This window comes from Myxocyprinus asiaticus, chromosome 11, assembly GCF_019703515.2.
Source record: "Myxocyprinus asiaticus isolate MX2 ecotype Aquarium Trade chromosome 11, UBuf_Myxa_2, whole genome shotgun sequence".
NCBI classification, from domain to species: domain Eukaryota; kingdom Metazoa; phylum Chordata; class Actinopteri; order Cypriniformes; family Catostomidae; genus Myxocyprinus; species Myxocyprinus asiaticus.
In genome coordinates this window covers 49,250,847-49,278,747 of record NC_059354.1, presented here as the reverse complement: position 1 = coordinate 49,278,747, position 27,901 = coordinate 49,250,847, and the positions used below count along the sequence as shown (strand labels likewise).

At 39.6% G+C, this 27,901-nt stretch overlaps 1 protein-coding gene across 1 annotated transcript; it reads right to left on the bottom strand.

Annotated features, from left to right (window-relative positions):
- Positions 1–318: 318 nt before the first annotated feature.
- Positions 319–26,169, bottom strand: marchf4b (membrane associated ring-CH-type finger 4b). Its single transcript, XM_051710682.1, has 4 exons — positions 24,752–26,169; positions 7,746–7,901; positions 7,280–7,472; positions 319–4,430 (listed from the first exon to the last, which is right to left on the bottom strand). The coding sequence occupies exons 1-4, from the start codon at positions 25,103–25,105 to the stop codon at positions 3,970–3,972; spliced, it is 1,164 nt and encodes a 387-aa protein (XP_051566642.1). The 5' UTR covers positions 25,106–26,169; the 3' UTR covers positions 319–3,969.
- Positions 26,170–27,901: the final 1,732 nt, after the last annotated feature.

Sequence of the window (27,901 nt, the reverse complement as noted above, 5' to 3'; positions counted from 1 at the left end):
TCATACTCTTTAGAAGTAGTTGACTCCCTCCTGTTTACCTTATTTTTAAAGATACAGAAGTGAAAAGGTGCTGACTTTATGAGATCTGCAATTGGAGCAAATTAATTGCTGATGAACATGAGCTCAATTCTGTGGACGGACTGTTATTTGAACTCCTTCCCATTGATAGCAGTACTTCATCAACTGAATTATTCAGCACTCAAGAGTTACCTGAAGCCCTACAGGTACTGAGATGCGTAACAGTAGTGAGCAAAAATGGCCAAGAGGCTCTAGGAATGGATTTTGAAGGTCCAACATGAGAAAAAGCCTATAATAAATGTTTCATGCTGATGTTTGTCATTTTCTGCATTGATTTTATTTTTCCAGTGGATATGAAATGGCAACATGACAAAAATATGGATCTCAGCACACCATGTAAAAGTTCATACAGTTAATTTGAAATATATAATAGCAAAACAAGTAAACTGAGACAGCAGGGACTGTTTAAAAGCTATAGTTTACCCCCCCCAATCAGTTACTCAACCTCATGTCTTGTTTTCTTCTGAGAAACACAGTAGTAGATTTTAGGCAGAATGTCTAAACTTCTGTTTTTCATACAAGGAAAGTTGATGGTGATTTGTAGAGAAAGACCTGTAATCTGTTTGACCGATATTTTTAACCAATGTTTACTCTTTTCCACAATCGGTTAACGATTCTTTAAAGAGCACCTATTATGGTTTTCCAAATATTACCTTTCATGTAGTGTGTTATATAGCTGTTTGTGAATGTAAAAAAAGTCCACGACAAATGGAGTTATTGACTCCCAAAAGAAAGAACTGATTCTGAACACCTGAAACGAGTCGTTAGTAATTCCAGACTTACTTCCTGTACTAACCTACGGAATTTGGTAACAAAAAACCCGCCTCTGGTCTTCATTGGCTGCTCGCGAACAGCTTTGACCCGCCCTCAAACACTACACTAAGCGGTAGACCAATCACAACAGACTGGGACATCTGACCAATCAGAGCAGAGTAGGCTCTCTGAAAGGAGGAGTTTAGAAAGAATCCTTTAGAACGGATCAATAAACGAGTCGTTTTTGACACTGGGAAATAAAGGTAACGCTGCAATTTAAATTATGAGCAAATTAAAGTGTTTTTTGACCTTGGATGCATGTAAATCTATTGTATGAGACCTTTAAAACAAAATTAGGCACGTTTAAAAACCATAATAGGTGCTCTTTAATATCGGATTTACCCATAAAGTTATATATATCGTAAATAATAATTAAGTGCATAAGTGTACAGTATATTGCAACTAAAACTAGTTAAATTCATTCTTTGTGGACAGAATATTACTTTGTGCACAGTATAAAGGGTGGTTTTATAAAGCAGTTCACCTTCAGAGTTTAGTGATGCATAATTAAGTTGTTATTGTGTCTTAAAACAGAAATAAAACAAGAATTAATATCGCTTATTCATATGAGCTATCCGGTACTTCAATGCAAATATAATTAATATCGGTCAATTTAAAACAATATCAGTTGATCTCTAGTAATATTTTCACTGTCAAGCTTTAAACAGTACAAAAAAATTTGCCAAAAAAGTACTTATAACTTATGTTCTATGTTCCAAATCCTCTGAAGTCGCACAATAGCTGATAAAACTGTTCTGAAGAAACAATATATGGAGTTGGAATGACATGAGGGTGAGTAAGTGATGACCAAACCCACAAGTGCATTAACCGAAGGGACATTTAAAGTCAACATGAAATGCTATTCGCAACCCATTTAACTTCCTTAATGAGCCATAAACATGATTGTATCCATAGGAAAATGATTGGATCATCAAGTGGGTGTTACATACCAGAATGGACTCCGGTGATTGGATGTGAGTGGTTGAAAATGTAGGATTTGTGATGTCATCCAAAAAGCAAAGTTGCTTCAGAGGAGGAAGCAACTTTTTTACATTTACATGTTGATGAATTGTTTACATTAAGACGAGGAACATTGAGTAAATGGGGTCATTTTGATTTCATGTTGACTTTCAAGTCTAGCTCAAGAAGGCAAAATTGATAGGACCTTTTCAGAGGCTGCTGTGTTGGATCATTAGAGATGTTCAGTATCCTCACAAAAGGCATTTAAAACGAAAGCATGCATTACCGGCAAGCATGAAAGGGATAGTTAGAAAAAGAGAAGTTGTGCTTTTCAACTGATTTAGCCCAGAAATGCAGGCGCTGCTGTCCTGGGTGCCATTTGTCATACGGATGATTGATTGACAGCTGCCAGTCATAATGGATAGACAGTGAAAGGATCATGGGCTGATCCATACGCCTCATTATTAAATATCATTATACAATAGTGATACGTTTACGTTGTAATTTCTTAGGGCTTTTATTTTGACAGTAGTTTAATTCTCTTCTCATTCAATATCTGGTGAAATGCGCAACCGGTGCCCTTCTCAATGCATGTTATGAGCGAACCACAATGTAGCATCTACTGTACATCTAAGATAAAGTTTGTGTGGAGCGCCAACATATTACGTATTCAGGGAAGCGCACTGTGCGGGATGCAGACTGTATATTCATTTATTAAACACAGTTTTCAGGAGTCTTTGAACAAAATTAGTCATATGGACTAATGTAATGGTGCTTTAAAGGTTTTTATGTAATTCTTTGAGCTTGTCTGTATTGACCGTAACTAACATGTGGTATTGGATTTGGATCGGGCTTGTCAGACCGATAACCGATACGGGTAAAAACATCAGTATCGGAGCTGATACCAATCCAGCTACCGGATCTGTGCATCCCTAGTCTGAAGCCTTCCTTATATGGAATTCAGGAATTAACTAGCAAAGACACATTTAACTAACGAATCTGCGGTGTATGCAGCGTTTGTGAATCAGGAGGAATTTATTCAGGAAGGTCCATTTTAAGCGCAAATTACACCCATTTACTCCCAGTGTCAATATTGGGAAAAGTGTTCATTTAAAGGAATAGTTCACCTTAATTGTCATTGTTTACTCACCCTCATATTGTTATAAACATTATTTTATAATTTTTTTGGAACACAAAAAGAGACATTTTGAAGACTTCTTATTGCAGGACTTTTCCAACAAGGGACCATGTTTGCCAAGTTACAAAATGGACCAAAAAACAGTACTGAAGTCCCATAAAACTAGTTACGACTTGTGTGCTTGATCTGTTTGTGTTCCACGGGAAAAAGAATTGAGGGCTAAAACTCTCTACGCATGTGTGTGAATGCAGACACTTCTATTTACACAAGCTTGATGTCTTGCATTGTTGCGTTCCAAAATGCGTCCGACCACAGTTCATAACAAATGTTGAGAATGTTGCCACTTGGAATAGAAGGTGATAGAGAAAGAATTTGAGAAATAGAAAAAAATAAATAAATTCTAGTGTTAGCTGGCACCTAGACGAACGAAGACCAAAAGTAGAGAGAGAGCAAACTGAGCCTTTATTACAAGCTTTTGAAATTGAACATAAAAAGGGTCAATTTGACCCTTAATGACAACGTAAGGACTTGATCGTTAAGACCAAGGAGGGGTTAATGGCACAGAGAACTGAGGGTTTGTTACCGCCACAGTAACACAAGAATGCACACTAAGCATGTTGGCAATGAGTGGGCCAAGTTCTCGCATCTGAATGCTTACTTGCGTAAAGTACGTTTCTGGTCTAAAGTACGTACAGGTTTGGTATGAAATGACGGTGAGTAAATAATGACAGAATTGTCATTTTTGGCAGAACAATTTCTTTAAATTCAGCAATTTTGCAATCATCATTAATGTGAATTCTACATATCAGCCACCCTGTTCTCTAGATATCGGCATCAGCAATGGCCGATATCGGTCGACCACCAGTCACAAATAATCCAAGGATTTTAATATGCAGAAAGTGTGATAAAACTGTGCTTGTCTCTTTGTGCTGAAAAAACATTTAGAGTCAACCATCACAAGGCCTCCAGTCCAAGCGTCCTCAGACAGTGGTGACTCTCATAACCAGTTCTCTAGGTTTGTTAGTGTTAGCACTGCCAGTACTGACCGGGCTCCATGGCTCATGAGGCCGCAGATGACTCAATAAATGAAGGAAGTTATACGGACAGTGTTGGTTGGGCAGAGCTGCCCTGTCTCCATGAGCGTCACTCTGGTGTGTGCCTGAAGAATCCTGCCTGACCGCGGTGGAGTTAGTGGTTGCAGTGCTAACAGCCGCATCAGAGGCGGGCGTTCCGGCAGCAGCCAGTAGCGATGAAGGCGAAGGTGATATGTCCAATCCGGTTTGCTCTCTCTGGTGAAGGAGCGATCGAGTCCATTCCTCATTGTTCTTCAGCTCCTCACTGTCTGTCTTCTTGTCATAATTTAAAACTTTCCACTGTTGATTGACAGCCTGCCATCGATGAAATATTCGGAACACGGAGGGCCCCTCATGGACTATTAGGGCTGTGGAGAAGAGAAGTTAATTATTATATTTTCAGACCAGAGTCCAAATTCATTGTCAATGTCATCAGTTACTCGCCACCATGTTGCTCCAAATCCCTGTCAAATATGGCACAAGTCAGTGTCAGTGGCGATATTTGCCGGGGGCCTGGGTAGCTCAGTGGTAAAGACACTGGCTATCACCCCTGGAGTTCACTAGTTCGAACCCCAGGGTGTGCTGAGTGACTCCAGCCAGGTCTCCTAAGCAACCAAATTGGCCCAGTTGCTAGGGAGGGTAGAGTCACATGGGGTAACCTCCTTGTGCTCGCTATAATGTGGTTTGTTCTCAGTGGGGTGCGTGGTGAGTTGTGCGTGGATGCCACGGAGAATAGTGTGAAGCCTCCACACACACTATGTCTCCGTGGCAACACACTCAACAAGCCACATGATAATATGCTCTGGTTGACGGTCTCAGACATGGAGGCAACTGGGATTCATCCTCCACCACCCGGATTGAGAAAAAAAAAAAAAAAAAAAGAGCCGATGTTTGCCTGTGGAATTGACTTTCAGGGGCATTTTTTACTTTTATGAGGGCAGTTCTCATTCAGTGTCTCATCCATTTGTCAATTTAATAAATTATTTAATAATTTATTTTATAGATATAAATGTATTACTTCTTACTAGGACTGTCAATTGAACGTGTTAATTCAGGGTGATTAATTCTATAAAAAATAACACATTTAAATAATTCAATTAATTACGTCCCAGGACATAGGAACCACCAGAGCAATTCAAGCTTGAAGTGCCACCTGTTTTCAGCAGAGGGCAGTAAGTGAAACTCCAGCTGTACAGAGAACAAACCACACAGCGACAGCACAAGATGAGAACGCGTTCTTGCGTTTAAAAAAGCTGGACGGAGCGCAATTCTGAATGCAGGGATCTCGAGACGTGTTTAACAAAGTATCACACTACGTTTAACTTGAAATAGCGACCTAAAAACACAGTGTTTATGACAACCAAAGTGAGACTCTAAAAGTGTCCGTCTGATGCATGTGTACATTGTACATCCTTAGAAAAGCCCTTATAATAAATCTTGGACTAATTGACAAATTCAGTTGCAAAATGGATTACTGTGGACCAAAGACAGGCTTATGTTCAATAATATGGCAATAAACAATAAAATGCCGTCTAAAGCCACTTTTTGTGTTGTCTTATTAATGCTTTACTCATCTGCCACGATAATGTAATGTATTTTAATTATCAGAAATATTTATTATTATTATTTATTTATTTAAAATAATAATAATAATTATTTTATATTATATCATATATTTATAATTATTTTATCATAATATATTGAATTCTTGTTATTTGAGGGCCTTTCTCAGCAATTATTTATATGCGATTAATTGTGATTAATTGCGATTAATTTGATTAATTGATCGACATATCATGTAATTAATTAGATAAAAAATTAATCGATTGACACACTTCTTACCCTAATAATTAAATCAACATCAACTCATATTTTGTCATAATATGTACAGTAGAACTAGGACTATAATAGAGTATTAAGAACTATACAAGTACTATAAAAAAAAGCATAAAGTATATATTACAAGGTCATTTTTTGCCCTCACATTTTGAATTTTGGGGGCATTTTTTGTCATTTTTGTTGGCATTTCTGCCCCTAAAACCCCTTAAATTCCAATTCTAGCCGAGGTTTTATGTCAAATTTGATTTGAGATCTGCATAATGATTTGATTTGAGAGAAATGAATGACTTAAATATCCATCTGTTCCTCACACAAAACTGTCATGTGGTTTCAGAAGACTTGGAATAAAGCGCATGAGTCATATGGACTACTTTTATTATATCCAAGTCTCCTAAGCAACCAAATTGGCCCGGTTGCTAGGGAGGGTAGAGTCACATGGAGTTACCTCCTTGTGGTCGTGATTAGGGGTTCTTGCTCTCAATGGGGCGTGTGGTAAGTTGTGCGTGGATCACGGAGAGAGTAGCATGAGCCTCCACATGCAGAGTCTCCGCGGGGTCATGCACAACGAGTATCGTGATAAGATGCGCAGATTGACGGTCTCAGAAGCGGAGGCAACTGAGACTTGTCCTCCGCCACCCAGATTGAGGTGAGTAACCGCACCACCACGAGGACCTACTAAGTAGTGGGAATTGGGCATTCCAAATTGGGAGAAAAGGGGATAAAATTCTTCTAAATTTTCTGCTTGTGTTCCATGATAAAATATAAAATGACATAAGGGTTTGGGACAACATCAGAGTGAAGGAATGGATCACCCAAAAATGTCACTATTTACTCAAAGCGGCACTTTCCTGCTGTGATTATATCATGCATGAATCGTTTTCTGTACTTATCTACCATACTTGAGTACCATTGGTTTGCACTGCATACGACACACAAAGTGTCTCAAGTTTATGGGTCAGTCATTTCCTGTATGCTCAGTCAGAAAGCCGAATGATTTTAAGCATTGCAAAGTATTTGATACTGTGCTAATCTCTCGGATTCTGGTGAATGTTCTTTGAGCATTGGAAATCTCATTTAGGATTCAGTTTGAAAAGTTTCTTTTGGATTATGCTCATTTCCTTCTCTGTTAGTATTAATGGAGGTGGACTTATTATTTTGGAACTCTCTGGGCCTGTTTGTTCAGTGTCATGTGAACTCATTTTTTCCTTGTGTTTTGTGTTTGGTAGTGTTTTGTGTGAGCAAGGTGCACCTTTTCCTGTCATTTTTCCTGCAGCTTCAGAGTGATTAGTCTATATTAGTAGTAGATTAGATGTGGATGTAAGCGATCAAATCTAATTGATAACCAAACATAAATAAACCACTGTAACACTGTACATACCGATGCAGACCACATCCATGAAGCCGTACATCCCGTAGCAGATCTGGAAAAGCAGGTCTTGTCGTTGCCACTTGGCTGAAGGGCTGAGAGACGACCAGACCAGCCATGAGATGCTGGCGATGAGAAACAGGGAACCTAAGATAGCCGCTGCAATCTGAACCTTCTCTATAACCGTGAGGGAGATAGCTTGCCACTTGATTAAAAGAAAGAGAGAGAGAGAGGAGAGAGAGAGTGCATGGTTTTTCAGTGGTACCATCCTTTCCAAAAACAAATAACATGTAGTTGCTTTTATGGTATTATGGTGCAACAATGGCTTTGTTCAGAAAGGCAGCAAAAATCTGATTTTTTTTTTTTTTTTGGATTATCCAACAAGTTTGAAGTTTGAACAGCAAAAAAACAAAGGTTGCAATAGGGTGCAGTGTGAACAAAGCCATTGACATTTGAGTGTTTCACAGTTGTGTTGTACCTGCAGTGGGTTCTTGGTGCTGATGGCGATGACCTGATACTTATAGTAACAGAGTTCACACGTCCACAAGCCTCTCTCGCTGATCCACTTAATGAGACACGACTGATGAGTGCTGCGAACTGACCCATTGCAGCGACATGGACTCAACAACTCGCCCTGATACACACACACACACACACACACACACACACACAGAGATGAGCTGAGATACAAAATTACAGCTTGATTGGAAATGACGTCCAATAAAAAGTTATATTTCCCTTGATTTTTCTTAGTTTTGTCTCATATTTCATCTCAAGCATGCTCTTGACTGACACTTTTCTCCACTTGATTAACAAGTACACTAACTTTTGAAAAAACGTTGTTTTGGAATTTAAGGAATTGTTGTGGGACAGTCGTAATTTTGGAAAAATTGATAGAAATCATTTTCACACAGTAAATATCGAAATGGCTTATGTTTATTTCAATCTTCGTTTAGATTATAATAGCTTTAAAAATGTAATCATTTGTGTTTTTATAATGGATTTTCATAGTTTAATATTGAAAGTCTGGGTCTGGGACGAGGCTAAAATCTGTACATAAAAGGCATTTGAAAAGACCAAAAAATAAATCATGCAGACCTGGTAAAAATTTCCAAGTCAGTTTAAGAAACATTCAACCCCAGGGAAATGAAAGTGCCTAAAGTTGAAGAAACACCCATTAATTTTGGCATTATGTCTGCTGAGAAACAAGTTTCTTCTCTCCATTTTATTTTTCACTTTTATGTTGCTCTTTAACATAAACTGCAGTTTACGGTTTAAGCAGAGGAATAAAGAAAGGGGTGAATTGAAAATATCAGAATAAGTCATCTTCCTCATGGACACTCTATAAACTGTAAATAGAATTCCAAGCATCAAAGCCCTATATTTCACTCTGATAGCAAACAATTTAACTGCTACAATATGGAAAACTGGTGGTTACTGAATATCAGTCTGCTTTGATCAAATCTCAGTAAACTAACTGACAGATTGCTGTGTAAATCCACTGTGGCGTTCATGCTGTCAATACTACAATGAATAACATATGTGCCCCCCCCCGAACCCACCCTGTCCCTCAACAAACATCCCTGTGGTCAAAGCCTAAATTACACAATGCACACATATAAACAAACAAACAAACAAACAAAAAATATATTTGAGAAAATCAAAAATATAAAAAATCATCAAATAAATAGAAAAGAAAGAAATCCACAAAGAACAGAATCCACAATTACTACCACAAATTTGTCTCTCTCCACATGGTCCTCACTGAGAGCCTTCCAGAAAGGTCATGTATTTGTCCCATTTCTTCCCATGCATGTCCAATCTGCCAAGCTGCTTATGTGACATCTTTTCAAATGCCGCCACCCTGCCCAATTCGGTGAACCACTCTTGAAATGAGGTAGTGCTTTTTGACTTCCATCCTCTAAGAATTATCTGTCTGCCAATCATTACAGTAGTTTGGACTCAGCTTTTTGTATATTTGTCGCCTACTTTAATAACCGCCCCATCACTCAGAATACATAGTGTGGGGCAAAATTAAATGTATCTGAGTATCTAAAACCTCACAGATAAAATTCTGTACTCTTAACCAGAATTCTAGAATCACAGAGCATGGGCCATGTCTCCATCTTCCAACTAACATCGCCATCAGATCGGTATGTCCTTTAAACCAATCCTAAACAATCTAGAGGGAGTCCAATAGAAATGAAGCAAAATCCTAAACTGAATAAGTCGTACCCTTGCAACTCTAAACATGGTTTTAACATTTTGTCAAATTCTTTTCCACTCCCCATCCTCCATAACTAAGTTTAAATCTCTTTCCCAAAACCTCTTAAGAGCTGTTAAGGCTCCATCACCAAGACTCTAAATCAACGAGGAATAACACACTGTCGCTTCATGCCCCTTTCCAAAGGCCGTGAGCTGCAGAGGGTGTCTGCAGCTTTAGGGGGCTGTGTACTACCCCCAAAAATAGTACAAAGTAAATGGCGCAGCTGTAAATTCCTGAAAAATTGAGACCTAGAAATCCCAAATTCATGTGTTATATTTTCAAATGTTCTCAAAGCTCCGTTTTCATAAAGGTCACCAAGTGTAGCAACACCCCTCTCCATCCATTCTTTCCAGCAAATGGGAGACATGTTAATGCACAATTTGGGGTTCAGCCATATGCTCGAGGAAACATTTAGGTAAGTATCAAAATTTAACATACGGGAAACCTTTGTCCACACTGAATGTAAGTGTGAATTAATGGGATGCATTTTTACATCTCTAGGCAATTTGATAGAAAGACTTTGCAATGGTGAGATTGGGGCAAGGACCGCTTGTTCAATGTGGTACCAGGGAGGGGCTCTCTCAGGTGGAAGAGACCAATGGGCCAGGTGTCTGAGACTAAAGGCATAGTAGTAAAACAAAAATTTTTGTCAACTGGTCTGTGTAAATTAATGAAATGCAACCGAGGTTGTTTACCATTCCAAATAAAAGACTCAGATATTCTATCAAACTGTTTAAAATAAGAAAGAGGAACTTCTAGAGGGAGAGACTGTAGTAGTTAAATGAAATTGGGGATACAATTCATTTTTATTACACTGACCTTCTCAGTCAAAGACAAATGTAGTGAAGCCCACCTATCAACATCACACGAGAACCTTTTCATTAATGGGTCAAAATTAACTAACTAAATCTCTCAGATTTTCTGGAAATAAAATACCTTAATACCTTCCGATTTAGACCAGTTCACCCGGTATCCTGAAAATCTGGAGAAATAATTAATAATTTTATGTAGGCTAGGCATAGATCTTCTAGGGTCGGAGACAAATAATAATAAATAATTTGCGTAAAGAAGAAGTTTATGCACCACACCTCCTGCTACAATACCAGGAAAATCATCTTCTTTTCTTATTGCGTCAGCTAATGGTACCAGGGCAAGACAGAACAATAAAGGGGAGAGAGGACAGCCTTGCCGGGTTCCCCTTCCAAGAGAAAAATAATCTAAAATGAATCCATTAGTTTGCAATGGTTGTTTAGTAATATCAGAAAACAACCGAAGTAATTTCAGAGTCAAGAACATCTTTTTGATCACTTGTCAATTTAGGGAGTTCTAATGGCTCTACGGAGTTGCTAATATACTCATCAGTAGACGAAGGCGTGGAGCTATAAAAATTTAAATAGAATACTTCAAAGGCTTTATTAATATCTGTGGCAGAAATAAATACTGTATACTGCCTCCAGAAGACTTCACTGAAGGAATGGAGATAAAAAAAACTCTCTGTTTTATGTATCTGGCAAGAGTTTCCCTGCTTTGTCCCCTGACTCAAAGTATGTCTGTCTTGCCCTGAATAACCAAAACTCTACCTTCTGTGACAAAATAGTATTGTACCTATACTTTAGCTGTGTCATCTCTCCAAGACCATTGGATGACATTCGGCGATTCAGCTCTGTTTCAGCACTTTTAATACTCTTTTCCAGTTCTATGAATTATTGTGCTTTTCTCCCCAATTTGGAATGCCCAATTCCAAATGCGCTCTAGGTCCTCGTGGTGGCGTAGTGACTCGCCTCAATCCAGGTGGCGGAGGACGAATCCCAGTTACCTCCGTGTCTGAGACTGTCAATCCTCACATCTTAGCACATGGCTTGTTGAACACGTTACCACAGAGACCTAGCGCGTGTGGAGGCTCATGCTATTCTCCTTGGCATCCAAGCACAACTCACCATGCACCCCACCGAAAGCGAACCACATTATAGCGACCACGAGGAGGTTACCCCATGTGACTCTACCCTCCCTAGCAACCGGGCCAATTGGTTGCTTAGGAAGCCTGACTGGAGTCACTCAGCACACCCTGGATTCGAACTTGCAACTCCAGGTGTGGTAGTCAGCGTCTTTACTTACCGAGCTACCCAGGCCCCCGAATTCCAGTGCTTTGATCTTTTTAATGAATGAGGCATATTATCTGATCTGCCCCCTAAGAACTGCCATAAGCGCCTCCCATGCCACACCCACAGAGGACACTGAGGGCCAATTGCCATCCACATAAACATTAACTTCTGTCTTTAACATTTGTTGAAATGCTTGGTCCTGTAGAAGGGATGTATTAAAGAGCCATCTATATGATTTTCTTTTCTCTATATGTGGCAACATCTCTAAACACACCAAACCATGATCTGAAACTAAAATATTCCTAATTGAGCAGTCAGTGACAGATGGAATAAGTGACTTAGATATATAAAAAAAAATAATCTATATATTCTAGAGTAAATCTCATGAACTAATGAAAAAAAAGGTGTAGTCTCACCCAGATGGATTCAGGAGTCTCCAAATGTCTGTAAGACCAAGATTTTTACACATCCTCTGTAGTGTCAACGTTGCTCTAAAGGGTCTACACACCTTTGCATCACTATGATCATGGACTGGATCCATTAAAAGATTGAAGTTTCCACCTAAACCATATCATTAAGGACCCCAGCTGCTTGTAATGTTCCCTCAAGATCTATAAAAAAGTTCTGATTATCAGCATTGGGTGCATAAATATTAGCCAAAATAGGATTTTGCCCTTGTATTTCAGCCAAAACAATAATGTCTCTTCCTAAATTATCTTTGATCTGTTTGAGACATTTAAATTGTAAATGCTTACTTATCAATGTGATGACTCCCCTGCTCTTACTCGAACCAGCACTACAAAACCACCCCATGCCCTGCCAAGTTTTTCAGCTTCCTGTGGTGAAAGGTGCGTTTCTTGAAGGAACACTATATCCAATATTTTACTCTTATGAAAAGATGCCACCTTTCTTCTTTTTATAGGGTGCCCCAGCCCATTAACTTTCCACGTGGAGAGAAACATTTTACCTATATTAAAGTGTGACATAGAACAATTGTGCACCCAAGGCTAAATTATATAGACCACAGACCAACACTGATGCAACAACAAAATCCCCAACAACCCACAGAACAGAAAACAATGTGCTTCAACCTCGCGCATAACAGTCCCAACTGGTGTCCATCGCTCGGAAATTTGATGGTCCATGCACGCTCACGCGATTTTCCTTGACATTGTTGCTACCAGATTGCTCAATTCGGGTGATTTTTACATATACATATTTGTTTCCTTCTTTTCCCTTTCTTTTCCCTTAACATAAACTGTGCCATTAAACTGTACCTTTTACCCTGTGTCCAATAAAATAAAAAATTTAAATTAAATAGGATCCAGTAAACAATAACATTGAGCCCACAATGTGAATGGATGAGCACAACAGCAAGTCAAAAAGGGAGGAAAAAAGAAAAGGCAAAAAAGAGAGTCAGGCAGGAGCCAGTGGGCAGACAACAGGACAACAAACCCTCTCAGGCTGCATCAGTAAAATGCACGATATGTAGTCTGTATTGATCAAGTGCAGGCAAAATTACCCACTCACACCATTGATTTAATGAAGGTCATAGCTTGTCGTGGGCATGTAAAAGTCTTGCGTCCATCCTTGGCTTCAATTCTCATCTCAGCAGGATAAAGCAGTGCGAAGCTTACCTTCTGTTGGTGCAGTAATTTTTTACACTATTTAAAACCATCTCGCTTGGGTTGCTCTAGCAAAGTCCGGAAAAACCATGATGTTGTAGTCCTCCCAGCACAACTTGCCTTTATGCCTCGCCACTCTTAGAACAAAGTCTCTGTCAGCCGACCGCAAGAATCTTGCCAGGATAGATTGGGGTCTGTCACCCGCCCCGAGAAGCTGACCAAGAGCTCTGTGTGTGCGCTCTATCTTGAACCGGCAGCCCGCTGTGTCGATAAAATTCGGAATAAGCCTCTCCAAAAACCTCACCATATCTTGACCTTCCTTTCCCTTGGGGATTCCAACGAAACGCACATTATTACATCTGCTCCGATTTTCCATATCCTCTAGTTTTTCCCACACTCGTTCCACATCAGCCTTGGAAGCAAGCGGGTTAGCCTGTAGCTCTCTTTCGGCCGACTCCAGAAATTTGACCCATTTTTCAACATCATCCATTCTTGTGAGCATGGTGGAAAATTTCACATTTTAAATTTTTCGACATCCTACCCTCCCAGCACAGTTTAACAATCAAAACTATTAAAGTTCTCACTGGTTAATATTACTTAAATGGGGGGGCCTGGGTAGCTCAGCAAGTAAAGACGCTGACTACCACAACTGGAGTCGCAAGTTCAAATCCAGGGTGTGCTGAGTGAGTCCAGGCTGGCTTCCTAAGCAACCAGTTGGCCCGGTTGCTAGGGTGGGTAGAGTCACATTGGGTTAACCTCCTCGTGGTCGCCATAATGTGGTTCTCGCTCTCGGTGGGGCGCATGGTGAATTGTGCATGGATGCCACAGAGAATAGCGTGAAGCCTCCACACGCGCTAAGTCTCCGTGGTAACATGCTCAACAAGCCACGTGATAAGCTGCACGGATTGACGGTCTCAGACGCAGAGGCAACTGAGATTCGTCCTCCACCACCCGGATTGAGGTGAGTCACTACGCCACCATGAGGACTTAGAGCGCATTGGGAATTGGGCATTCCAAATTGGGGAGAAAAAAAAAATACAAAATATTGCTTTAAAGGATAATTGTAACAAAGTTTAAGCGGAGCTTGCCTTCAAGCAATCAACCTTCGCATAGCGTCACTTGACTGTGTGCTGATTTTTATTTGACTGTGGTCAGATCATACAGTAGATGTTCCTTGACTTCAATTTTAGTCAGGATACTGCCTTGGAAGTCAGTTGCATATGTAGGCAGTAGACAGCATGCCAGCTCACTTTTGGAACAGAGCCTGAGTGTGTGTCTTGTGTAGTGTTAGGATGACTGAACAGTGTTTTGGCATTGTATTGAGTTATGTGTGAGTGAAATTCACATCTGCTGCTAGAACACCACACTGTTAAAACAATGCATATTGATGCAGACTGTCGAGTCTGTGAAGCATAACTAAAGAGTAGACACATGAACAGGTGTGACACTGTGTGAGCACTCACCTTGCACCAAACGCGCTAGCAACACGCTGAGAGACACACACACACAACTTATTCTCTCTGTGAAATGTGCATAAAATCAGAGCATTCAAAATCTTTTCTTTTAACATGATTTGGAGGAAGAATTTAATGAGAAATGTTTGAGGTCAAATTGAGATTTCAGCCTTTTGATTAGCTCAGATAATTTGGATTGATGGAGTGAAAAATGTTTGAGGTCTTATTGAGATTCCTGTTATGGAAAGTCTGAGCACACCTTGAGACATCATTGAGATTTCATTTGAGCCTTTAGAGGAGACACACGTGAAATTACTGGAGTCTTTTTCCTCAGTAGAACAATCTGAGTAGAAGTATCAATTTGCTCTCCATTTAATCTCATTGCTGTCTAGGACAAACAGTTGAGGTAGTAAAGAGATCTCATTTGTGTTTTTTTCCCCATGGGTCTGTCTCTGTCCGCCAAGTAGTGCAGCTCTCAGTAAAAGCCGCGTCGAGCTGAATTTACATGAATATTACATAAGCATGACCCTGATGCTCCTCAGCCAACAGAGCAGCACCTCCGTCACAGCATCAGAGGAAATGGAGAGGGAGTGTTGGTACAGACACAGGCCTGTCTGCAGATGGACTTAGTGGGAATAAGTTGGCCGGACAGTATGAGGAGAGCAGGAGCAGCCAATGAGATGAAGGCAGCACAGGAGGAGACAGAGCACGGCCAAACCTGCAGCCTGATCTACCTCCATGTTCTCAGGGCAGCGAGAGAGCAGCATAAATGAGGCTCTCGTTGCAACTGTGACAGTCTGTTTCACCTAATGCTTTCTCTGAGTGTCACTGACACTATCAAACATCTCTTCACTCGAATGCAGGGGTCACACACAAGAGAGCGAGAAGAGTGTGAGAAATATTATCATATTAATGATGATTTAATATGATTAATATATCGATACTGATAGCTGTGTATTAGGGGTGCTTGCCAAAGCAAACATCACTGTAACTATTGCCAACCTAGTTATGTTTTGAAATTGTCTGTGCATGCTCTTCGCGTGGGGAGTGCTGTTTGTATTATACACAGAATTGCTGACTATATAGTGTGTTCCCAATCTGTCACTTATGAGGTTCCTTTTGGGTTTGGATGCTGCCTAAGAAATCAGGTCCCTGTGTAGGCAATAGACAGGAATGGAAGAGGCACGTCATGTCAGAAAGGTTGTTGACCTCTGATCTAAAAATATGTCGCTGTTAGTGCATTGTATTTACAGGCCGTACACAAAGTACCTTAGTCAGATTGTAATGCCAGATTAAACTGTGTCAGTTGTGTGCTGTTGTGAATTATGAATAAGTATGACTCAGAAATAAACAAGCACTTGAGCCATTGCTGGGTGGGTGGAGACTTACGGAGGGAATCTAATAGCTTAACTTCCAGAAAAAAAGAGAAACCATGAGGGACACTGTTTAAATTAAATGAGCTGGCAGCCACTCATGTCTGAAATTTGGAATGCTTAAGGATTTTTGAGAAGATCTGCATCTTAATGGCAATTTTAAAGCAGATTAAGACACATTACAAAGATAACTATGTAGTTGACCTATAGCATGTCCATGGACCTTTTTATAATCAACATCAACATATATATTTTAGACGAATGTGTTAGGGGTAGGACGATAATGGTTATCTTACGATTAGGTTCGATGTTCAATATGAAGTTCATGATTCGATATAATCTCAATTCGATATAATACACAATATAAATGCTCAAAGTTCAGAACGGAACATATCCTGAAAAATATGATGGGTTGCAATCAAAACTCCTCTAGAACATGCAAAGGACAGCTGTACTTGTTTCTAACTCAGGGCCTTTTTTTGCGAGGAAAATATACATTTAAAAAGACACATTATTCAATGAAAGTAGAGTGCGTGGATCTCATCTTTGATGGACACACATTACACGGAAGAAATGTTCTGTTTTAATCTCAAGCACATTAGAGCACTTCAACAAAACAGGCTGATTTTCCAGGTATTCTAGTACCTTTTAAATTTCTAAAAGCTAAATTCAAGCACTTTAAGCACTTCAAAGACCTTGTGTGAACCCTTTAAATAGTGTAGCAAAAAGTAACAGAGAGATTTTGATTTTGAGAGTTTTGCATGGCCGAGCACTAATGTAGTGTGTCATACTGTCTGAAGAGCAAATTAAATCCTTTTCGTAAATCTCTATGTAGTAGCAACAAAGTAATCTGGGCCAGTAATATTGTGCTATTAAATGTGTGTCATTCTTCACTTCTGTACTGATTACAAGCCATCTAAGACCTTTTGAAAGCCTGGCACTTTGGTTTACAAACTACTTTCACTTTTCAACAATATTCCAGCTGTACTAAAGAAGCTAAATGAATTGAATCAGTCATAAATAACAAAATATACGGTGGGACAGGGGCAGCCTTTGCCTCTTAATGATACACAAATGCACTCCACAACAAAAGGCACCACATAAGCACAGCCTGAAGCAATTCTGAAATAGCATTTCCATCACCGGCTTGCTGGAGGTAAACAGGGTAGTTGGGTCTCTATATTCAATGTGATGTGAATTTAATGTGGCAGAGAAGTGGAGTGTACGCCTGTGTTATTGTGAATGTAGAGAGAGAGAGAGAGAGAGAGAGAGAGAGAGAGAGAGAGAGAGTGATTGCACAGGATTACTGGATGCAAAATAATGTCCATAAAGGCATTGAGAAGAGCTAGGGTTTGACTTTTTGAGTTGTTTCTAAAGCTATTTTACTAAATGCAATTTGCTTTCTGCATGCCATGGTCCAGTATTAACAACCTGGTCTCACAGAATCACGTTACTATATACTTATCTGAATCATTAGTGAAATGAACACTAGAGGTGCTAAAACAACAATGACTTTTATTCCCTTTCACACATAATCTGAGTAAATCATATAATCAGTTCATAAACACTTTCTTTATGCCCCGGTCCTTACACAATGCTATATTATGACATTTAAACACTTTTTCTAAAGTGCATGACTTGTTTTAGCATGCAAGTCGACACTTGAGCCAAAAGTGTCATAGAAGCACCACAAAATCACGTGAGTGTGTGCTTCATCTCACATTTGTTTTTTCTGACACTATCGGTTTGGTTTAAGGTTTAGGGTAGGGAGGTCGGTTTTGTTGATTTAAAACTCAATATAGTATTAACCTTAAAAACAGCATCTGTTTTGGGGAACATTATCTTGCTTTTAGCACCACATAGTGGACATTTCAACTCGGAACCGCCACGATACATATGATCAACCAAGTAATATAATTTTCCAAAAATGTCATCACCATCATGTAATTTTCATGCGATCAGTGTCATTTACATTTTCCCTATGATAACAGGATTATTTGAGGTCATTCCTACTATGCTATATATTTGCATGTTGCCATCATGTTTTAATATTTTGGCTAAAACATGAAACTCACAATTTATAAAGATTTAAATCATATTAAATAGTTTTCTTGTATCACATAGTCACAATTAAGTGAACATAAAGGTGAATTTTAAATTTCACTACTTTGGTTGGAGCGGTTGTTAATCATGTTTTATGCTTAAAGACTTCTTAAAGGGATAGTTCACCCTAAAATGAAAATTATCTCTTCATTTATTCACCCTCGTGCGATCCAAAATGTTTCTGACTTTCTGCGGAACACAAACGAAGATTTTTTGAAGAATTTCTCAGCTTTGTAATCCCATACAATGCAAGTGAATGGATGCCAAAATTTTGAAGCTCCAAAATGCACATAAAGTCAGCATAAAAGTAATCCATATGACTCCACTGGTTAAATCAATATCTTCTGAAGTGATATGATTTGTGTGGGTGAGAAACAGATACATTTTTAAGTCAGTTTTTACCATAAAGTCTCCTTTCCTGCCCAGTAGGGGGTGATATGCACAAAGAATGCAAATCGTCAAAAACAAAAGAAGAGGGGGCCTGGGTAGCTCAGCGAGTCAAGACGCTGACTACCACACCTGGAGTCGCAAGTTTGAATCCAGGGCGTGTTGAGTGACTCCAGTCAGGCTTCCATAGCAACCAATTGCCATGGTTGCTAGGGAGGGTAGAGTCACATGGGGTAACCTCCTATTAGTCGCTATAATGTGGTTTTCACTCTCGGTGGGGCGGTGGGGAGTTGTGCGTGGATGCCGTGGAGAATAGCGTGAGCCTCCACACATGCTAGGTCACCACGGTAATGCGCTCAACAAGCCACGTGATAAGATGCACGGATTGACGGTCTCAGACGTGGAGGCAACTGAGATTCGTCCACGAGGACTTAGAGCGCATTGGGAATTGGGAATTCTAAATTGGGAAGAAAAAATAAAGACTTAAATATATATCTGTTTCTCACCCACACCTATCATATCACTTCAGAAGACATGGATTTAACCACAGGAGTCTTAAAGTTTTATTTTATGCCGACTTTATGTGCATTTTGGAGCTACAAAGGTCTGATCACCATTCACTTGCATTATATGGACCTACAGAGCTGAAATAGTCTTCTAAAAATCTTTGTTTGTGATCTGCAAAAGAAAGAAAGTCATACACATCTGGGATGGTATGAGGGAGAGTAAATGATGAGAGAATTTTCATTTTTGGGTGAACTACCCCTTTAAATAAAAACTGGCAATTTATTAAGAAATATTACAGGTGTATATTTCCCTTTCCCTGTTACATTTGTTTCTTGGGAATATTGTTTTAATTGGTAATAAACTTATAGTTATTTCCTGTGTCCTTAATATAAATTTCAATAACATTAGTCTTCTAGGTACACAAGATTGATTTTTGTGCATTGAGCATTCCAAAATGTGTCTAAACCCAATTCATAACACAGCACATGTGTGCATTGCATTCTCAAAGTTGCCACAAGGGGCGCCATAGCTTTCAAGTCAACTACTGTCATGGAGGAGCAATAGTTCGAAGAGAATACTGCTGAGCAAATTAGATAAAGTCAATATATTTTTAGCAACTTACCTGAATAATAACACGTCCAGTTTAATGGCACAGACTTTTGAAGGTAACTCTATCGCCCCCTTGAGTACTGAGGTATGTTACCGGCACAGTAACGCAAAAATGCACATTAGCAATGCGCTGGCCAAGCGCTCACCTCTGTGTACTTGTGCTTGCATAAAATATGTTTCTGGCCAGGCTTTACCTGGTTACGTATATATAAATATACAATATTTAAGTTTTGTGGCAGGGTCATTCAGATAAATCTGTGCATTTTCCTTTTCCAAAACGTGATTTTTAAAAGTAAATTTATGTAAAATTTAAAATATCCTATCAGAAAAAGCATGTCTTTGAGTGTTTAATTGCACTGTGCCATCTCAAGCTAAATTCAAAATTTATAAGATGTGTTGGGATGTAGCTATGCCGTAACAAGGTTGACAGTTTTTCAGTACATTTAGCCATTACTAGATTTATGCTCACGGTCATGACACTACACGGTTTGTATAAGGTTCCACAAGGTCAACTTTTTAACTATCAGGTGTTTTCTAGATATCATCATGGTAACAGGAATAGCAAGTTAAGATTGTACCCTACTGACAAACCTAACAAAATATAAGATAAAGTCATAAAAAAGGAGTCACTGGGGCTACATCCACATTCTTTTGAAAATGGCATTTTCGTTTTCGAAACGCCCTCAGTCCTCACTGCCGTTTTCAAAAAGTCGCTCGTCCACTCTAAATCATCTGAAAATGCTTAAAGCCCCTTACTGTGCATGCAGAAAAAATGTAAGCAGCGTGGTCTGAAATGCCGCCGGACAGCAATTCCGAGTAAACTTCCCATTGCCTTTGAAGGAAGACTGTACAAAGTAACATTTATCTTTAACAGCGCTATCAAAGTGGATAGCAGGCACAACAATGCCACTACAACATGGTCCGCTATCTTGATAGTTTTGGTTTGAATAGATCACATAACTGCATCACATGACCAAAAAATCTAATATCTCTGTTTTCCCTGTCCACACTACAACGCGAAGAATGCATTTACAAATCTATCCACTTGGAAGAGCGTTTTCGAAAAGCACAGATTTCACTGGCCAAAAACGGCATCTTAGTGTGGACAGAAGAGCAAAACATAGTGAATTTAATGCTTTTTTAAACGAAACCTATTAGTGTGGATGTGGAATAGGAGTTCACATCCTGAAAGGATGATGATATAATTTTGACAGTGTTTTTTATTCATGGAATTGTACATTGTTTTAATAAGTTGTGATGGTAGCATTGTTCACATATAACTTCGGGACTCAACTTTATGTCTTTAAAAAATATGTTATGTGCACTTAAACATAAAAATATATATAGAAAGAATAAATTCTAAATACTAATATTTCCAGTGTATAATTTTTTATTTTTTATTTTTTAATCAAAATGTGCATTTTTTTTATATGTGCATGTTAGACCCAAGAAGAAGTTGGAAACACAGGCTTGGGACAGGCCAAAAGGCATCCTCATTAAGAATGATGATGAAAAAAACCCACTTTAAGTCACTGGATTTTAGCTGATGTATTACGAAAATTCATTAGTGATTGTTGTTTACACAAATGTTTTTGCGTAAATACCCAACTACAGCACTGCCACTGTCTTTCTTCTAATTAAAGGGACAGTTCACCCAAAAATGAAAATTCTCTCATTATTTACTCACCCGCATGTTATCCCAGATGTGTATGACTTTCTGTCTTCACCAGAACACATTTAAAGAAATGTAGAAAAATATCTCAGCTCAGTAGGTCCTTAAAATGCAAGTGGATGGTGATCTGATTTTTGAAGCTCCAAAAATCACAGACAGTCAGCATAAACATCATCCATGCGACTCCAGCAGTTAAATTAATGTCTTCTAAAGTGATATGATTACTTTTGGTGGGACAAAAGATCAATATTTAAGTATTTTTAATCCAACGATTCCTGTAATATTCACGAGAGGGCTGAGTTCATGTGGTCTCTCCTGCTGTGACGTATTCACGTTGCCATGGATACCGAGGCAATCTCGTGCTCTCCACTCAGTTGAGACATCCAGGATAAGCACACAAACGCACCATTGTGTGTAAAGAAACAGATAAATCCAAATCTAAACCAAAACCAATGAAGCTCTGTACAGCGTTCCTCCTTCTCACTTGTAAACAGCGCTGCTCTGACGCACATGCGTCAGTTCTCACGTGAACATGCCAATGTGATTACATCATACGTGTATACCGCTGCACAATGGAAGCATGATTTAGAGTTTAAAAAGTACTTACGTATTGACCTTTTTCGCACCAAAAGTGATTGTATCACTTTAGAAGACATTAATTTAACTGCCGGAATCATATGGATGACGTTTATGCTGACTGTCTGTGATTTTTGGAGCTTCAAAAGAGAAATCACCATCCACTTGCATTTTAAGGACCTACTGAGCTGAGATATTTTTCTATATTTCTTTAAATGTGTTCTGGTGAAGACAGAAAGTCATACACACCTGGGATATCATGAGGGTGAGTAAATAATGAGAGAATTTTCATTTTTGGCTGAACTATCCCTTTAAGTATCAACAAGAAAGCAAACTGTATCACTCACTAACTGGAAGAATCGTCTGAAATCATTCCATTAGGTTTGTCTACACTCACATTTCTGTGCTTTACATTTACTGCAGAGCTTTTCAAAGATATCACGCTGTTTGCTTTGGGGCAACAGTCTCATAATTGGATGAGCACAATTGTTGGTTTACAATTAGACTTGAAGTTGTGTCAGAGCAGTTAATTAAACACTGAGTGCCTTAGAGGGACTTTCTCTAATTCATAAACAAGGGAAATGTATCTGCAAACACAAGATGTCACTCCTTTTATGATACAAGCCTTACAGTCTTGGCTACAACAAAAGCTTTTACTGTTCATTTTGCTCATTTTGACCTTTTGTGATGCGCAACTTCCTCCAATATTAATGTGACAGCTAAACTGTATGCACTTGTTATCCTCACTGGATGAAAGTTATCTATCCTTCTCTGCTCACCTGGGTCAGGTTACTTTGTTTCAATACAGGTGAAGGCTCACCTCAGGTAGGAGCTACTTTAACCCGCTTGTTGGGCTGTGATACACCTCACTCCAGTGTTTTTTTCATTTACTCTGACTTGGCACTACCTCACTGAAAGAAGTGTGAAATAAACGTCTTTCAGATATAAAATGCTGGTGAATCTGCTTCCCTTTGGGTAATGACGGTGCAGAGGTATTTGAAGCTGGAACCAATTTGCATATCATGAATGATTTAATGAGTCCTGCTCTGAGTCTGAGCTACAGTTTTCCTGCTAAAACAACAAGCATTAGACTAAAGGCTCCACTGCCAAGTGAAAGGGCATGACTTAACAATCATGAGGTTCTTTCGTTCTGCTACAGCTGTACCCCGTTGGATAATGGATTGATGTTGGTGAATACTGAGCATGATGTACACATTTTAATCAAGTAGAATGAACATGATAGGATCTTGCTGAATCTATTTATTTTACTCAATATAGTTGACCTCTTTTAACTAAAAAATAATGAGCCTTTTCAACCCAATTAAAAGAAGCCTCATGTACATATTTTAATCCAGTAGAATGTACATGATAGGATCTTGTTGTATGTACAGGATTTATTTATTTTACTTTATATAGTTGACCTCTTTTAACCAAAAAAATTAGTCTTCATAACATATATCAAGTGTATATATCATGATATTTATGTCAAATGTACGTAAATAAATTCCGTGCAGCCATTTACCTTAAAAGATATTGTACATTCAAAAAGCTATTTTCAGGGGGCCTGGGTAGCTCAGTGAGTAAAGACGCTGACTACCACACCTGGAGTCACAACTTCAAATCCAGGGCGTGCTGAGTGACTCCAGTCAGGCTTCCTAAGCAACCAATTGGCCCGGTTGCTAGGGAGGGTAGAGTCACGTTGGGTTAACCTCCTTGTGGTCGCTATAATGTGGTTCTTGCTCTCGGTGGGGCGTGTGGTGAGTTGTGCGTGGATGCCGTGGAGAATAGTGTGAAGCCTCCACTCGCGCTATGTCTCCACGGTAACGTGCTCAACAAGCCACATGATAAGATGCGCGGATTGACGGTCTCAGACACGGAGGCAACTGAGATTCATCCTCCGCCACTCGGATTGATGCGAGTCACTACGTGACCACAAGGACTCATTGGGAATTGGGCATTCCAAAAAGGAGAGAAAATTCCCCCCCCCCCCAAAAAAATACAAATAAAAGTTTTTTTTTTTCCGTGCAAAATCAAAGTATGGATTTGTTTTTTTTTTTTTTCACAAAAATTTATTACAAATTTTAATACAATCTTAAAAAGTCAAAAAAATATCATGGCAACAAGAAAGTGAATAAAATGTCTCATTTTAATGGAAAATTTGGAAATAGGATGGGAATTGGAATTCATAAAAGCTTAAAAAGTCATGGAAATTTCTATAGTGAATAAACTGGTGAAAAGTTTTTCTCTCCATGAAAAGTCATAGAAATTCATGAAATCTTAAAGATTCCTTGAAAGTCATGTAAATGTATATATTTAATAAGAAAGTCAAATTCCAATGAAATTTTTTAAATATATCATTACACTAAAAATAAAAAATAAAATAAAAACTTTTGCATGAAAAGTCATAAAAATGCATAAAATCTTAAAGGGTCCTGGAAAAAAGTCATGTAAATTTCAATAGTGAATAAGCATGACCCATTGCCGTGAAAAATGTAGACAGTTTGGACAATAAAAAAATAGATTAAAAAAATTATCCATGAAAATTCATGGAAATTTCTATATAGTAAAATAAACAATTTGTTCACCAATGAATGAGTGCAACAAGTTTTTTTATGGTCACAAAGGGCTTGAGAAAAGACATAGAAATCCATTAGTCAGAAAGTGTAGGAAGAACCCTGTTTAAATAAATGCAGGCAATGAAAGTTTGAAAGGTTGGCCTAGTGAGAGTAGTCTTGAATGTGTTTTTTTATTATTATGGCTAAATGGAATTTATTTATCATAAACACTTGCTTAATTGTATAGTTATTTACCTGTTCCGGCCCTTGGAAGCATATCCTGCACACGGGGGTCCCTTCAGCATAACTGATGAATGAAAACCTCTCATCCCTTCTGTCCTTTGAGAACTCATCGGCTGCTGGGTAGAGGTCCGCTGCAGTGCCCGTCCACCCCGAACCGTCCGTCACTGCCTCTAGCCCAACAGTGTCCTCTGTGGACGGGGTACTCCAGTGTTGGAGCCGGTGGGCCCTTAGGGTGTTGTTATTATCTGAGGCCGCATAAGGAGTGATTCTGGATGTTTGTCCACTCATGGGGCCTGTAGGAGCCTGTGGCCTGAGCAAAAACAGCTTGAGGTCACTGAAGAGGACACAACAGCGGCTCTTCAGCATCCCGTGACCGCACCTCAGCCAAAAAGAGGAGAAATAAAGTCCAGTGACACTTTCCAGGCTAAGTTTTGGGGTACCTTTTAGTTTAGACTAAACTAAAGCCATGGTTATTATTCCACAAGCTTGCTGACCCTTTATGGTGCCAGACTCAGTCAGGTGTCTTCATCTAAATCTCAAAAATGAATTCCAGAGGTTTTATTTATTAGTTCCTGAAGGAAATAACAGTGCTTGTAAGGCAGCCTAAGAATAGTTTTAAATTTTCAATTGTAAATTCAGATTTTAGGCTTTGGTTCTGCCATTGCTGACTGAAAATAGATGCTTAACTGCTCACTGTTCAGTATGCAACTATAAGAAGAAGTCCATTTACATTTTTTACATGCAAAACATTCAAGGTTGAATCTTAAAAATATGCATATGCATACTTTGGGTCAGAATTCAACTATTCTTCCTAAGTTCATGCAAATGTAATTCCACTGGTACAAAAGAGCAGAAGACATGTGTCGGAAGCCATATGATTATTCAAGAAAATCAATGCTTTCCTGTTGTGTTTGTAATCCAGCTCTTGTCCTGGGTCTCCAATTATTAAAAAGAAGCAGAACTCTTCCCGTAACGCTTCAAAGTACCATGTCACATTAGTGTTAAAGCATTTGCATCATCATTTTCGGCCAGGTCCACCTTCAGATGATCATCTTAAAAGCTCTTTCAGGTAGGTTTTGTAAATGCACCTAAAGGTTTCAGATACCTTGGGCAAAAGCAAATACTTCCAAACACTTCTGGACGCATCTCTTCGGTTGTGTCGTACTATATTTATATCAAATGCGGGTCGAATGTTATTCTGCAGCGCTTTATAAATCTACCTAGGACGATGGTTGATATGTGTCATTATACGGACGCTTTCCTGCGCATCTGCGTCATTCTGGATGTGTGCGGTTCTTCGGGGTAATTCATCAGGGATTCATAATCCAAGACCACCGTGAGCACTCCTCATCTCAGAGATTCTGCTGGTCGGTGTCGGAGTGGCTCTGCGGTTTCAGCACTGTGCTTCCCGGGACAGCTCCCGAGCAGAACACGTCAAGCGCCACGGAGTGATGCAAGAGGAGAGAGAGAGAGAGAGAGAGACTTTCAGCCACAGTTTAATGGGAGAGAGAGAGAGACTTTCAGCCACAGTTTAATGGGAGAGAGAGAGAGAGAGAGAGAGAGAGAGAGAAAGAGAGAGAGAGAAAGAGAGAGACTTTCAGCCACAATTTAATGGGAGAGAGAGAGAGAGAGAGAGAGACTTTCAGCCACAGTTTAATGGGAGAGAGAGAGAGACTTTCAGCCACAGTTTAATGGGAGAGAGAGAGAGAGAGAGAGAGAGAGAGAAAGAGAGAGAAAGAGAGAGACTTTCAGCCACAATTTAATGGGAGAGAGAGAGAGAGAGAGAGAGACTTTCAGCCACAATTTAATGGGAGAGAGAGAGAGACTTTCAGCCACAGTTTAATGGGAGGGAGAGAGAGAGAGAGAGAGAGAGAGAGAGAGAGAGAGAGACTTTCAGCCACAATTTAATGGGAGAGAGAGAGAGACTTTCAGCCACAGTTTAATGGGAGAGAGAGAGAGAGAGAGAGAGAGAGAGAGAGAGAGAGACTTTCAGCCACAATTTAATGGGAGAGAGAGAGAGACTTTCAGCCACAGTTTAATGGGAGGGAGAGAGAGAGAGAGAGAGAGAGAGAGACTTTCAGCCACAGTTTAATGGGAGGGAGAGAGAGAGAGAGAGAGAGAGAGAGAGAGAGACTTTCAGTCACAGTTTAATGGGAGAAAGAGAGAGAGAGAGAGAGAGAGAGAGCAAGAGAGAGAGAGAGAGAGAGAGAGAGAGAGAGACTTTCAGCCACAGTTTAATGGGAGAGAGAGAGAGAGAGACTTTCAGCCACAGTTTAATGAGAGAGAGAGAGAGAGAGAGAGAGAGAGAGAGAGAGACTTTCAGTCACAGTTTAATGGGAGAAAGAGAGAGAGAGAGAGCGAGAGAGAGAGAGAGGCTTTCAGCCACAGTTTAATGAGAGAGAGAGAGAGAGAGAGAGAGAGAGAGACTTTCAGTCACAGTTTAATGGGAGAAAGAGAGAGAGAGAGAGCGAGAGAGAGAGAGAGACTTTCAGCCACAGTTTAATGAGAGAGAGAGAGAGAGACTTTCAGCCACAGTTTAATGAGAGAGAGAGAGAGAGAGAGAGAGAGAGAGAGAGAGAGAGAGAGAGAGACTTTCAGCCACAATTTAATGGGAGAGAGAGAGAGACTTTCAGCCACAGTTTAATGGGAGAGAGAGAGAGAGAGAGAGAGAGAGAGAGAAAGAGAGAGACTTTCAGCCACAATTTAATGGGAGAGAGAGAGAGAGAGACTTTCAGCCACAGTTTAATGGGAGGGAGAGAGAGAGAGAGAGAGAGAGAGAGAGAGAGAGAGACTTTCAGCCACAATTTAATGGGAGAGAGAGAGAGACTTTCAGCCACAGTTTAATGGGAGAGAGAGAGAGAGAGAGAGAGAGAGAGAGAGAGACTTTCAGCCACAATTTAATGGGAGAGAGAGAGAGACTTTCAGCCACAGTTTAATGGGAGGGAGAGAGAGAGAGAGAGAGAGAGAGAGAGAGAGAGACTTTCAGCCACAGTTTAATGGGAGGGAGAGAGAGAGAGAGAGAGAGAGAGAGAGAGAGAGAGAGAGAGAGAGAGAGACTTTCAGTCACAGTTTAATGGGAGAAAGAGAGAGAGAGAGAGAGAGAGAGAGCAAGAGAGAGAGAGAGAGAGAGAGAGACTTTCAGCCACAGTTTAATGGGAGAGA

What these genes read in the sequence shown, in the direction of transcription:
- marchf4b (XM_051710682.1), bottom strand. Translation starts at nt 25,105, where the DNA reads ATGCTGAAGAGCCGCTGTTGTGTCCTCTTCAGTGACCTCAAGCTGTTT. An exon ending in GCACCAAGAACCCACTGCAG is followed by an intron (nt 7,473 to 7,745) that starts GTACAACACAAC and finishes CTTTTAATCAAG; the next exon opens with TGGCAAGCTATCTCCCTCAC. An exon ending in CATGGATGTGGTCTGCATCG is followed by an intron (nt 4,431 to 7,279) that starts GTATGTACAGTG and finishes TCTTCTCCACAG; the next exon opens with CCCTAATAGTCCATGAGGGG.